The 14,673-nt window shown below is 44.1% G+C and overlaps 1 protein-coding gene across 5 annotated transcripts in view; it reads left to right on the plus strand.

Annotated features, from left to right (window-relative positions):
* The window catches only part of LOC137541966 (ABC-type organic anion transporter ABCA8-like), a 246,224-nt gene extending 232,161 nt beyond the window's left edge, over positions 1–14,063 (plus strand). For all 5 annotated transcript variants that reach the window (XM_068263529.1, XM_068263531.1, XM_068263532.1 and 2 more), the window contains 4 exons: positions 4,393–4,533; positions 5,302–5,381; positions 5,472–5,527; positions 13,401–14,063. In XM_068263529.1, coding sequence (XP_068119630.1) covers positions 4,393–4,533; positions 5,302–5,381; positions 5,472–5,527; positions 13,401–13,493 — 370 coding nt within the window. In that variant the 3' untranslated portion in view covers positions 13,494–14,063. The remainder of the gene's footprint in view (positions 1–4,392; positions 4,534–5,301; positions 5,382–5,471; positions 5,528–13,400) is intronic.
* Positions 14,064–14,673: the final 610 nt, after the last annotated feature.

Here is a 14,673-nt window from a genome sequence, read left to right on the forward strand (position 1 = left end):
TCTGAGTATGATTATGAAGAGATATTACAGAGTATTGAACAGATCAATTTATTCGTGCAGCAAGGGAAATTTGCATACACTACAGTTCAACACTTGCTACAAGTATTGGAGATCCTTAGGAATAAGAAATCTGCCAATCGCTTGCTAAATAACCCTATACATGTTCCTGCCACAATCTGTGATCAGCCTGAATGTTCAGATGTTAAGCATGCATGGGATCCTCCATTTGAGAAAGGAGAGATGGAAGCCCTGGTCTGTGAATGGAAGCGTGATTCAAGTTCATTTTGTCAATTCTACAGTGCAAAAAGTGAATTAGTATTGAAGGCGTGCATTAAGTCTGCCTATAACCTAATAAAAACTGGTGTGTGTGGGTATGACTTTGTGGCTCCATTGATCGATGTGTGGGAAATGATTTTGGATGATTTTTATGTGATTCAGTCAGTTGATACCAGGGAAAGTACCCTGTCAGTTGGAGACTGTCCCACTTCTCCAGTTCCTGAGTCCCTACCTTGTCCAGTGAATGTTCCTGTAATTCCACCCTGTACCATGGATAACTCAGTGTTACTTCCCAGTAAAACAGAAGCTACTGATATTTCCTTAACCTTGCCCTGCACAAATTTATCAGCAGAGGTTCCAGAGGTCCTGCTGACTTCTGAGTCCAGCCTAGCCAGTACTCATGAGTCTTTGTTCAGTGAAACAGACATCAGAAAATCTTTGCCTGCCTCTGCAAACACTTCTGTAGAATGTACCTGTGTTAATAAAGTTCAACTCCTGTCTGATCCAGCAGATGCCAATAGATGCACTACATTAGTTTCTGAGTCCCAGCAATCCTGTCTAGAAACCTCAGAACCCCAGCATCTGAATTTCCCAATTTTACAATTGAATAGTGATTCAGATGTGCAAACATTGTGTCTTGATCTTCCTGTTTCTACACCTCGCTCTAGTTTCGTGAATAGCTCAGAGCATTTGCTATGTGAACCCGAAATCACAGAATTATTACCTTGTTCAGAAAATGTTCCAATAAATTTGTCCTGTACCATGAATTGTGCAGTAGATCTCTCCAATGAAGCTCAGGTCACAGAATCGTTGTGCTGTCCAGCAGGTGCTTCCATGGTTTTGCCCTGCAATATGGACTATTCAGTGATCCTGTCCAGTGAAGCTGTGGTCGCAGAGTCTCATGCTTCACCCTGTACTTTGGATACTTCAGACCCTCTAGCAGAGGAGTCTGAGGCACTGCTTACTTCGGTTGGTGTTGCAGTAATATCCACTTGTTTAGCAGCTGTTTTGGAATTACAGTCTGCTCTAGTAAAACTTGATGAATATCTGCCCAGTGAAGCAGAAGCCATTGAAACATTGTCTTTGTCAGCAAGCGTTTTTGATACCTTGCCCTATACACAGTCTGATTTAGCTAATGATGTTGAGTCCCTCTATGATATTACTGTAGCCAGGGAACTTCAGCCCTGTCCTCTGACTGTTTCAGAAGTCTTGCCCTGTAACATGGATGATTCTGATTCTCTGGAAAGGGTAATAGAAATCTCAGAATTTCAGTCCGGTTTGATAAGTGTTCCTGAAACCCAGCCCTGTATCCTGAAAAATTCTGGTTCTCTGGCCGGTGTGGCAGAAGTTCCAGAGTCCCCTTCCTGTCCAGTGAATCCCTCAGTTTTGCCTAGTCCAGTGGGGGTTTCTGCAATACTGACTTGTTCTGCAGCCCCTCATGAGCTCTAATGCAGTGTATTAGATGAGTCTCTGTCCAGTCCAGAGGAAGTTGTGGAGTCCCTATCTAGTTCAGTGCGTACATCAGAAGAGTTGTCCTGTCTTATTAGTGCTCCTGAACCTGATTTGTTAATAACCTTGCTGGAATCAGCGACATCTAAGTTTGATCCTGCATTCTTTTGTGAGAGTCCAGTAGTTGCGAAGTCTAGTCATGATGGATTTTTTTGGCCAGTCCTGGTTTTGGTCCTATCTTGGCTGACCCTGAGGCTCACAGTTCCTTGACATGCCCAGAGGTTTCTCTTGTGCCAGTGTGCCCAGATGTGCTTTGTGTGCCAGAATGCCCAAGTGTGTCTAAGGTGTTAGCGTGCTCAGATGCTTCCTTAGGAGAGACATGATCTGATGTTGCCAGTCTGCCTGCATGCCCAGAGATGTTTCTGGTCCTTGAAAGCCCTGATCTTGATATTTGTCCTTGTAACCCTGTCTCGGGAATTGCCCTAGGTTCCATAGGAGTTCTTGATAGTTCTCCATGTGAGCCTAAAGGGCGTTCTGACCTTTTGGAACCTCTGTGGAACTTCAAAGTGTTCTGGGAGATCTCTGAGGAAACTTGTCCTGGTACCTTGGATTGGTTCAACAGTGGGCTTTGTGTTGGTAAAGACAGTTCCGGTGGGCATTGCAAAGGCTTTGGCATTTTTGGACGGTCCCTGGAAGGCAGTGGGTATCGCTCAGAGAGCTTCGGGGTGCTTTCTTCTAGAAATCATGGTTCTGATGGGTATCACACTGGGGCTTGTAGTACTGATGGGCATGGTTCTGTAGGTTCTGATGAGTCCAGTCTTGTGATGACTGATTCTGGATTTTGGTCTTGCCGGGCTCTCCCGGTCATCATGAATAATCAGTCAGGTTGTTTCCTTGGGAATGTCAGTTTTGAAAGGCATCTAGTATCCGCCTTTAAGGGGAGGGGGGGTACTGTTATGATCGCTTCTGCAGCAGGTACTGCTGGCAGTAGTAGTGCTGCAGCTCAGGCAGTTCTGATCTCTTTCCATGCAAGCTGCATAGCTTTGTCTGCCTTTTCCTGCTGTCAGCTTGTGACTGATTATCATTCACCTGTGTGGGAATCTGCATGTCTGCTCCCATTGGATGACCTCAGTATAAAGATCTGCTTCCTGCAGGGTTCCTTGGGCTATCATAGCTTCAGTTTAAACCTGTCTTGCTGTTGCTTCAGCCCCAGATCGTGTTTCTTGTTCTAAAGATACTTTGCTGGTCTTGCATCATATATTGGTTCATTGCCAATATATATGCATACCAGCACGTTTATTATTTTCCTTGTATTTGTGTTACGTTGATACATCAGTGTCGCTGATGTATACGTACACGAACTGTTTATATCCTGTGTTCAGTTAGTCAGCTTTCCAGCACGTTTTGGTAGTTTGTGCGTATCGTGATCACCCGTGCTGAGTTAGTTATCCTGCTCCTGGTTCTGTTTGTGGATTGCGTTCATCTCTGCGAAGAGATAACGAATCCTTCTGAATCCTGTTCTGTTACCGTTTGTGGATTGCGTTCATCTCTGCGAAGAGATAGCAAATCCTTCTGAGTCCTGTTCCCTGTATTGCTCCAGTCCTAGTCAGTGTTCCTGCTTATGTCATATATCGGTTCATTGCCGATATATACATATGTTAGTCAGACGTTACAAATAGTTTCATTGATAGCTGTAATTGTAATACGCTAGGAAAACATACTTGTTGTATTTTTGTCTGTGTTACGTTCATCTATCTTGATCCTGCTATTTCCTGACTATCCTGTCCTGTCTTTGTGAGGCACGCCATCGCTGCAAACGCATTGGCTGCCTCATTCCAGTCTGTCTTGTTGTGGACGCTTGCTGTCACTAAGTAGAGGCTAGTTAAGCAAGCGTTCATTCTGTCTACCTGTCCTGATCTCCTCAGTTCTGGTTTATGCGCTCAGCGCTACTTTGCGCTGAGACGTTATCACGAAAGCATTGTTTGTGGCTGTTCGGATCTGCACCGGCTCTGTGCGCCACAATCTCCTATTGGAGTCAGTCCTCTCCTCCACTAAACTGGGGATATCCTGATTCCTTGTGCTGGTGTGTGTACCTCCTTCACGTCAGCTTATGTGTTGCATGCTGACTGTGGAGAATACACCACTAAGCGTGACACCTATGTATTTTCTTTTTCTAAACAAACATGATGCAGTCGTGTGCAAAGCATGCTGGGTTTCTTAAAGTGGTATGAAACTCAGCATTTCTCAGCATAAAATATACTACCAAAAAAAGAAAATGGCAGCAGAACAGCATTCAAACAGTTAAACAGCACTTTATTCTTCAGTGAGAACATTAGATCCAAAGTGGGAAGCTTAGATTTGTAAGGGTCTGATTAATCACTTGAGTTAGGATCTATCAGCTGATCAAACTGATTACATGCTTCTCTGTGAGTTCTCCTTGTGTGAGGCCATCCCTATACACAACTAATATACTAACTCTTAATTTAATCTTATTGTGTTGTGCTACATCCAAGGAAAGAACTGCACATTTGTGCCACCTAATAGAAATAATTTTAATCAAGTCCAGTCCAGGTGTTCTTGATGAAATATGTTTCAGCTCAGGGAAACCATAGTAAATCATGGCAGATGACAGCCGGAATGGACTCATATTCCTTCTCCTTCTCTCAGGTGTATAGGATCCATCCAGCATCTGAAGAGCAAGTATGGGAAAGGTTACTTTCTGGAAATAAAACTTCGGGATGGCCAGCAGGTGGAGGAGATCCATCAGGAGGTTCTTCAGCTCTTCCCGCAAGCCGCCAGGAAGGACAGGTAAAACACCCACCAGTCAGATGTCACCACCCTAAGGCAAGGGTGCCAAACTCAATCACATAATGGGCCAAAATTTACAATACAGTCCAAGTCGCAGGCCAAATAGTTTATTAAGATTTAACATTTATTGAACAATCTCAAATGAAGTGGCGTAACCAGTGTTGATTTTACTGAGTAGCTACATACTTGTAGATACTTGCAATAAAAATGTCAATGAGACAGCTGTGACCACGGGAGGGGGTGGGAGTGTTAATATACCCATGTGGCCGTCTGATCCGATCCATCACACATTGTGTTCCACATCACTCCCACACACAGGAAAACATTACACTGTTCTGCTGCACTACTCCATGTGGGGAGATGGTGTGTGTGGGAGGGGCTGGGGGGTGTCCCATGGATTATTGCTGCACTCCGGCTCAAACTGACAATGGTAAAACCAGAAACACGGTCACCAGTGAGCTCCTTTGGACTGGCAGGCCTTGCACTGTCTTCCTTCTCCTGCTTACAATGATGCACATTGGAAACCCTGAAAGGCCACATAAAACGACAAGGAGGGATGCATTCAGCCCGCGGGTCTTGTGTTTGACACTTGTGCTCTATGGTGAAATTTTACGGTGACGGGTGACCTGTCCTGTCACATTGCATGCCATGGGTGCTTCTGTTCTGCTCTGTCTACTTTCTGTTTAGTGTTCACACGAGATGGAACGTAACGTTTAACATCCAGACTTGTAAGGTGAACTGATGGTTATGCCAATATTTGTCCCCCAGATTTTCCTCATTGCTGTGCTACAAGATCCCGATGGATAACGTGCAGTCTCTGTCCAAAGCTTTCTTACAGCTAGAGAATGGTAAGAATGTCCACGTGTACTGAGGCCATCTGAGGTAATACATGATCCTGGTGATGATTTGTGACCATGCCTCAATTCTTCTCTACACAGCCAAGCGAGCTTATAACATTGAGGAATACAGCTTCTCCCAGTCCACCCTGGAGCAGGTAACACCACCACTTATGTTCAACCATCAGATAAGACACAAGGGCCCATATGCAATTCACTTTTTCATCTGAGTTTTCTCCAAGGAGATAATTTGTATCTTCATTCATTCATTTTACAATGGAAAAGTACCCAAACATTGATGAAAAGTACCATTACATTTATTTTGAGTATATTCTTGTTTGCTGGTGGCTTAAAAGGCATTTTATGAAAGGTTGTAAAAATATCACCAAGGAGAAAACTAAAGATAGAAAGTGAATTACACATGGGCCATATGCAATTACATTTTTCTCCTGACTTGTCTCCCATATGATATATTTAGACTTGTCAATAAAATGCCTTTTACACCACAAGCAAGCAAAAAAATACTCAAAATAATTTGGATAGTACTTTTTCACTTACTTTTTGGTACTTTTTTTTTATTGCAAAGTGCTAAAAAGTTAGTCTAAATCAAAGATGAAAAAAATATCTCCTCGGTGATAGTTTCATAACTTCTCATTTTATTTATTATTTATTTATTAATATAGCGCTGACATATTACGCAGCGCTGTACAGAGTATATATTGTCTTGTCTCATAAAAGTTATTTTAACCACTTCACAACTGAGGGGTTTTACCCCCTGAGCACCAGAGCAATTTTCACCTTTCAGCGCTCCTTCCATTCATTCGTCTATAACTTTATCATTACTTATCACAATGAAATGAACTATATCTTGTTTTTTTCGCCACCAATTAGGCTTTCTTTAGGTGGGACATTATGCCAAGAATTATTTTATTCTAAATGTGTTTTAATGGGAAAATAGGAAAAATGTGGGGAAAAATTATTATTTTTCAGTTTTCAGCCATTATAGTTTTTAAATAATGCATGCTACTGTAATTAAAACCTATGAAATTTATTTGCCCTTTTGTCCCGTTTTAAAGTATGTCCCTATCACAATGTTTGGCGCCAATATTTTATTTGGAAATAAAGGTGCATTTTTTTCAGTTTTGCGCCCATCCCTAATTACAAGCCCATAGTTTATAAAGTAACAGGGTTGTACCCTCCTGACATAAATATTTAAAAAATTCAGTCCCTAAGGTAACTATTTATGTATTTTTTTTAATTGTAAATTTTTAATTTTTTTTTTCAATGACAAAAAAAAAAATGGGGAGTGTGGGAGGTAATGAGTTAATTTTTGGTGTATAAGTAATTAAATTGTATGTGAAAAATGTTTAGGGTGTAGCTTTACTATTTGGCCACAAGATGGCAACAGTAACTTTTTATTTAATGCGACCTCCAAGCGTCCTTCCGGAGGCTTGGAGGAAGTACAAGGAGGCTGGTAACGTGGGTTTTTTTTCACAATGATCGTGCTGCTCATCGGAGAGCAGCAGATCATTGCGGGGCTTAGATCAACGAACGGGAATGGATTTTCCCGTTCATTGATCTCTGGGCGAGCGGGCGGCGGCGTGTTTACGAGCGGCCAGCGGCGTGTTTACGAGCGGGAGCGCGGGCAGCAGCGGGAGCGCGGAAAGTACGGATTTCTCCGTCCCTGGGGGTTAAAGGATGGGAAAAAGGACAGAGAAATTCGTACGGGTGGGGGTAAAGTGGTTAAATAGAAGATGAAAAATAATCTCCTAGGAGAAAACTCAGGAGAAAAAGTTAATAGCATATGGGCCCTTGACCCATATGCAATTAATTGTTTTACTTGAGTTATCTCCAAGGAGAAAATTTTAATCTTCTCTTTAAACTAAATTTTCAGCATTTTACATCTGAAAAAGTACCAAAAAGTTGGGGAAAATGTACAATCAAAATTATTTTGAGTATTGTCTTGGTTTCTGGTGGCTTAAAATGCATTTTCAGCACTTTGCAACTGAAAAAGTACCTGTAACAATCTTACCTCCTCATAGAGTGTCCCGCGACGTCTCCCGCGGCGTCTCCAGTGGGACTCGCTCACGTAGAGGGTCTTCCGTGCCGTCATCCTCGGATGGCGTCTCCGACTCCGCTGCAGCAGTGAGTCAAAACCCGCAAGTCAAAACAGAGCGGCCTTTACAGGCTGAAGAGGCATGTCTGAAAGGAAGACCGTACTCCTGTGGGCCGGATTGATTCCCTCTCCTGGGTATATTAGGCCAAGCGAGTCATTCACTCACTGGCCTTGATACTAATCAGTACGCTGGTTCTTGGCCTGGCTAGCTATTATTGAGCTACATGTATATATTGTGTAGATGCACAATATATATGTAGTTAGTCAGTCTTGTTATTATTTTGTAGTTATATTATATATTTTAGTAATATATTGAAGTAACATCTTATTGTATATTTATCTGTGTACCGACTTTTTGCCTGCCTCTTGACCTCGCTCTTGTCTTGTCCTTCTGTACCACTGCCATCTGATACACGTGTTCGACTCGGCCTGTCCCTGACTTCGTTATTGCCTGATCCTTACAATACGACTGACATCTGACTTATGTGTATGACCCTTCCTGTTTATTGACTACGATATTGCCTTGCTCCTCTGTACCTCGAGACTTCTGACTTTGTGTACGACTACGGCCTGATCCTGACTACGCTTTACGTACTACTGTTTGTGTATGCACGCGTACGTTACTTCATCACGTATCAGCGTGATAGTACCAAAAAGGAAGGTGGAAAAGTACTATCAAAATTATTCTGATAATTTTCTTGCTTGCTGGTGGTTTGCAATTCTTTTTATTGAAAATTTTGAAAATATCACCTTGGAAAAAACTCAGGAGAAAAAGTTATTGCATAGGGGCCAAGGGCCCCTGTGCCATTAACTTTTTGTCCTGAATTTTCTCCTAGGAGATAATTTTTGATCTTCTATTTAACTTAATTTTTCAGCACTCTGCAACTGAAAAAGTACCAAAATGTAGATGACAAAGTACTATTAAAACTATTTTGAGTATTTTCTCTCATGCTGGTGATTTAAAATGCATTTTAGTGACAAGTTTAAAAATATCACCTGGGAGATAACGCAGGAGAAAAAGTTAATTGCATATGAACCAAGGACCCATATGCAGTTAACTTTTTCTCCTAGGAGATAATTCATCTTGTATTTAAAGTAACTTTTCCATTTGAAAAGTACCACAAGTAATTGAAAAACTACTATCAAAATTATTTTGAATATTTTCTTGCTTTCTGGTAATTTAAAATGCATTTTATTTAGAAATTGTGAAAAGATCTCCTAGGAGAAAACTCAGGGGAAAAAGTGAATTGGATATGGGCAAACTTTTTTCTCCTGAGTTATCTCCTGGGAGATAATTTTCATATTCTCTTTAAAAGAACTTTTCAGCATTTTACAATTGAAAAAAGTACCCAAAAGTTGGTGAAAAAGTACTGTAGCGGTTTCCCCTAGCAACGGGGATGGGAAAGTTCATAGACGAGACAGCAGGCTTCCAATTTTGTAAAAGTCAGGCTCCTGCCTGGTTTATTTTTGAAAATAAACAGTTGCCAGAAAATACAAACAGCAAAACAAAACCTTGCTCGGCTGAGCAACTACCTGTCTCACTTTTAGTCCCTAACTGACTACACATAAACAGGGTTTCAATAAGACAGTCCAGCAAATGGCAACTTACATTTAGACATGCAAAGATTCGTTTTTCCTCCATGCGTGAGAGCTCTGTTTCCTCCAGAGTTTAGGAACCCAGTGAGCTACTTCCTGGTCAGCCTGGCTGACTTTTATACAGCACCTGTGCTCCACCCTGCACAGGTGTAAAACCCGGGCTGGGCCAGATGGCCAGGGAACCCACCCACTCTCCCCTGGCCAACTCCAGGACCCTAAACCGGCTCTTGAAAGAGCCTATTTTACTCATGCAGTTTTTTTTTTTTTTTTTTTTTTTCCCTGGAGCTTTATCTAACCCAATACCTCAAACGAGGTGACACATATATTCCATCCACAACCTTCTCTTGCAAGGCAACTGACACCCTATCACAGTACTAACAAAATTATTTTGCGTATTTTCTTGTTTGCTGGTATGAAGGAATTTTATGACAAGGGCCCCTGTGCAATTCACTTTATCTCCTGGAGTTATCTCCTAGGTGATATTTTCACACCTTGTCATATCATGCCTTTTAAACCACCAGCAAGCAAACGGAAATACTTAAAATAATTTTAATAGTACTTTTTTTCACCAACTTCTGGGTACTTTTTCTATTACAAAATGCTGAAAAGTTATTTTAAGGTGAAGATGAAAAATATCTCCTAGGAGTAGGAGTAAAAGCAGGAGAAAAAGTTAATTAGACCAAGGTGACCAACATCTCTTAGGTGTAAAAAGTGAATTGCATATGGACCCATGCAAGCCATGAAGCCACCTCCTAGCCTTATTCATAGCCGGTGACTCAGGATTGTTACAGTACAATGGGCTCACTTCACTAAGACCAGTTTTTTAACTGTTTTTTTAACGCAAGGTAAAATACCTTAACCAGAAAAACAAGATTTTTTTTTTTTTACTATTCACCAAGTTTTTCACACATGGGGCAGTAGTTTGGTAATTTACTGTATAACATGCTTCAATTCACTAAGACCTGTTTGCATGGCCGGATTTCTGGAAAAGCCCCAAAGGCCTGGGCCTTGGGTGGATGCAGGGCAAGGGGTAACTAGACACATGAAGGAGGGGTAACTACATATGAAAGATGTGGGTGAAAATGGGGAGCAACGCATGAAAAAGGGGAACTGATGCTAAGGGAGCTGTTCATGAAAGAGAGGGGCTGCTGTACATGGATGTTACACATGGAAGATGGGGCTGCACATGGGAGGAGGCTGCTGTACATGGATGATACACATGGAAGAGGGGGCTGCACATGGATGATACACATGGAACAGGAGGGGCTGCACATGGAATGGGAAGGGGGCTGCTGTACATGGATGATGCACACGGAAGAGGGGCTGCACATGGAATGGGAGGGGGGCTGCAGTACATGGATGATACACATGGAAAAGGGTGCTGCACATGGAATGGAAGGGGGGGGGGGGGCTGCAGTACATGGATGATACACGTGGAAGAGGGGCTGCACATGGAATGGAAGGAGGGCTGCAGTAAATGGATGATACACGTGGAAGAGGGGGCCGCGTATGGAAAGGAAGGGGGCTGGTGTACATGGATGATACACATGGAAGAGGGGGCTGCACAGGGAATAGGAGGGGGGTTGCTGTACATGAATGATAAACATGGAAGAGAGGGCAACACTTGAAATGGGAGGGGGCTGCTGTACATGGATGATACACATGGAAGGGGGGCTGCACATGGGATGGGGGAGCGCTGCAGTACATGGATGATACACATGGAAGACAGGAGCTGCCCATGGAATGGGAGGGGGGCTGCTGCACATGGATGATACACATGGAAGAGGGGGCTGCACATGGAATGGGAGGGGGGCTTCTGTACATGGATGATACACATAGAAGAGGGGGCTGCACATGGAATGGGAGGGGGGCTTCTTCCATGTGCATCATCCATGTACAGAGGGGGCTGCACATGGAATGGGAGGGGGGCTTCTGTACATGGATGATGCACATGGAAGAGAGGGGCTGTCCATGGAATGGGAGGGGCGCTGCTGCACATGGATGATACACATGGAAGAGGGGGCTGCACATGGAATGGGAAGGGGCTGCATTACATAGATGATACACATGAAAGAGGGGGCTGCATGTGGAATGGGAGGGGGCTGGTGTACATGGATGATACACATGGAAGAGAGGGGCCACCCATGGGAGGTGGCTACAGTGAATGGATGACACACATGAAAGAGGGGGCTGCACATGGAATGGGAGGGGGGCTGCTGAACAAGAAAGGGGGAGTCACAACAGTAGTAGCCTAACCAGCTTTGCAGTAGGTCTCAGCAGAAAGCTGTGTTCTGGTACTGTGATGTTCTCCCACTTCTGTGCTGTAATAGCATTACAATAGTAAGAAGCATCCCCAGCATCCCCTTTAGAGCTGCATGTTCCCTTTCAGCACCTCTGAATCTGTGTATCAGTCTTTCTTAACATTTTTTTTCATTAGCCTGAGTGAACCGGTAGATGACACACCATGTTTGGATGATCTGACCAGTTGTTCCTCAGCATCTTGGAGTCTAAAGAGTTACTGTCTAGAGGGCTGCAGGGGAAACCTCTTCCTGTGCCTGCTCTCTTTCTTTGCTGCCTGTGAGAGAGAAACGTGTCCCAACTGGCAGTATATTGGCAACAATGGGGGGAGTAGAAGAACAGGGTGGCTCCTTCTATTGCCATTTTTTGCCTGTAACATTTTATCGAATGCTGATTGTTGGTTAATGCCAGCTGTAGCCTGGAGATAAATAACGAAAATATTACTTGGTTTTAGCACATGCTCTGTTTGTGAACTGACATTTCTTGACATGTAAATAATTAAAAGCAGCTGCTTTCTCATACCTCCCAACTTTTGAAGATGTGAAAGGGGGACACTTAAGCCATGCCCCCTCAGCGACCTTAAGCCACACCCCTGCTTTTGCAGGGCGGTGACAATATAATGAAGGAATGTGCGGGGGAGGGCGCCAGTAGGTAGGAGAGGGTGACACTGGGTGGAAAGGAGGGTGCCAGTGGGTGGGGGAGGAAGGTGCCAGTGGGTAGGAAAGGTGCCAGTGGGTAGGAGAAAGGTGTCAATGGGAAGGAGGATGGTGCCAGTGGGTAGGAGGAGGGTGCCAATGGGTAGGAGGAGGGTGCCAATGGGCAGAGAAGAGGGTGCCAGTGGGCAAAGAGGAGAGTGACACTTGGTGGCGAGGAGGGTGTCTGCGGGCAGGGAGGAGCGTGACACTGGGTGGGGAGGAGGGCGCCACTGGGTGGAAAGGAGGGTGCCAGTGGGTGGGGGGGGAGGAAGGTGCCAGTGGGTAGGAGGAGGGTGTCATTGGGAAGGAGGAGGGTACCAGTGGGTAGAAGGAGGGTGTCAGTGGGCAGAGAGGAAAGTGCCCATGGGTGGGGAGGAGATTGCCCTAGGCAGAGAAGAGGTGAAAGAAATGATTAAGGTGCCAGCCGCGCCAATGCGGGATGCAGGAGCTGGCTTCACTCCTCCCTCCCTCCGAATGGCCCCCCCCCTACTGTGTATGTGTGTGTCCCTGTATGCAGAGTTTGCACAGCGGAGTGGGCAGTCATTTTACCATTGATCCTCGCATACCAGCAGCTGGAGTCTCTCTGCTTCCTGTTCCCATGACATCACAGGAAGCATATTGAAGTTGGCTGCCGGTACGCGAGGATCAATGGTAAGATGACTGCCCACTCCGCTGCACAAACTCTGCATACAGGGACACACACATACACAGTAGGGGAGCCCTTTCGGAGGGAGGGAGGGAGGGAGAAGTGAAGCCGGCTCCCGCATCTCGCATTGGTGTGGCCGCGATCATTTTTTTCCGCCTCCACAGTGCCCAGCCGACCGGGACACAAACGGGGGGCAGGATAGCAGGAGAGCCCCCCAAATCGAGACAGTCCCGACGAATCCCCATGGAATTCGTTGAATACACATAAAAGTGCCAGACATCTCCCAGCCGCACACCTGAGGCAATTAAGCCTCATTAGAATCACAAATTTGACTAGTTATCTACCCGTGAGCCCATCACTATCTGTAGCTAGCGGGGGAGCCAGAGCACCAGACCCGGATGGAGAGAGATTCTGTGGTTATAATGTGCCCTGCTACTGCTGTTACAGCGCTCGGCACTGTCCACCAAAACCACCTGCTTCATTACCGGCAAGTAGCTGTATATTCTGTACAAGCAGGTCTTAAATTTACCAACTTCCTGTTAAACCAGCTCCACAATCTCCAAGACAACAGCCAAGTATTAAAACCAGTCTTTAAGGACAACCAGGCCAAGGAAATGCTGACAAGTTTGAGATTAGCTTGATTTTCTTGACTTTATTATGATTGTTTGTGTATTTTGCAGGTTTTCCTGGAGTTGGCCAAAGAGCAGGAGAAGGAGGACTTTCAACTGGATTCATCAATGAGTTGGAAACTGCTGAAGAATGAAGAGATATAGGGGTTGGATGCACAAAAGGCCGGGAACATTGTCCATCACGCTGTAATGTTACCGGTCTGCAATGCAATGAGGATCACAGACAGGAAGCGGTCATGGTCATGGCCCTGACATCACACTGTGGTAGGGGTTTCTCAACAATATCGGCCACACAGACGTCCTGGATGATCGATTCGAGAAAAAAGTAAAGATTTCCTGTGGGAAAGTGGGTATTGCTACTGAGAGTTCAATCCTGGGTTAAAGTTCCTCTAAGTTTTTTTTTTTATTGCAATACATAAAAAAATATACTGTGTAATTAAGACAATCATCCGTTCCATATGTATCAAAAATAAACATTTGTTTGTTTTTTTTACCGCTTAAATGAATTTACTATAAGCTCAGCTCATGTAACTGCAAAAGAAAAAAAAAAAAAGCTAACAAACGCTGTCTGTCTAGAATACATACAGTGGTGCTTCAAAGATTGTGAAACCTTTATAATGTTTTATATTTTTATATGATTGTAGTAATTGTAATAACGCTGTCTGACTTTTAAATAAGTCCTTTAAAAAGATAAAGAAAATCTAGTTAAATAAATCTTTATGTTTGGTATTTTTTGAATAAAAATAATCCTATTACACAAGGCCCGGTTCACATCTGCGTTTCGAACCAAACAGATCCGGTGAGCGGATCCGTTCTCCGCTTCAGCGGATCCAGATGGCTTTGTGCACAGTGCACACTACCAAATGGAAGTGAAAATGGATCTGATCAACGATTGATCGGATCAATTTTCACTCAGTTTCGCCAGCAAATACATACCTAATGTTCTGTTGCAACCGGCGGTAGAGGCTTCCTCTTCTTCTGCTCCGACTACACAGCATGTCATGTGACTAGTCACATGATGTGGAAGACGACGGAAGCCTCTACCGCCGGGTGCAACAAAACATTAGGTATATATTTTACCCTCCCTCACCCTCCCGTCTCTCAGGTTCATGTCCTCGCGTCCCCACATCCCCCATCGCCCGTGGAACTGTCCGTTTCTTCACTAGTGTGAAGAAACGTTTCATTTTCCATTGCCCTAATGCTGCAGTATTTTTTGTCCGGTTCCGTTCCGCTCGTCATAACGGTTTGGAAAATTAAAGCCTGCAGCAATTTTTCGATCCAGGGACCGGAATGTACAGAACTTATCTGTACCCAGTGGTGCTCA

Source organism: Hyperolius riggenbachi, chromosome 12 (assembly GCF_040937935.1).
Source record: "Hyperolius riggenbachi isolate aHypRig1 chromosome 12, aHypRig1.pri, whole genome shotgun sequence".
NCBI lineage: Eukaryota > Metazoa > Chordata > Amphibia > Anura > Hyperoliidae > Hyperolius > Hyperolius riggenbachi.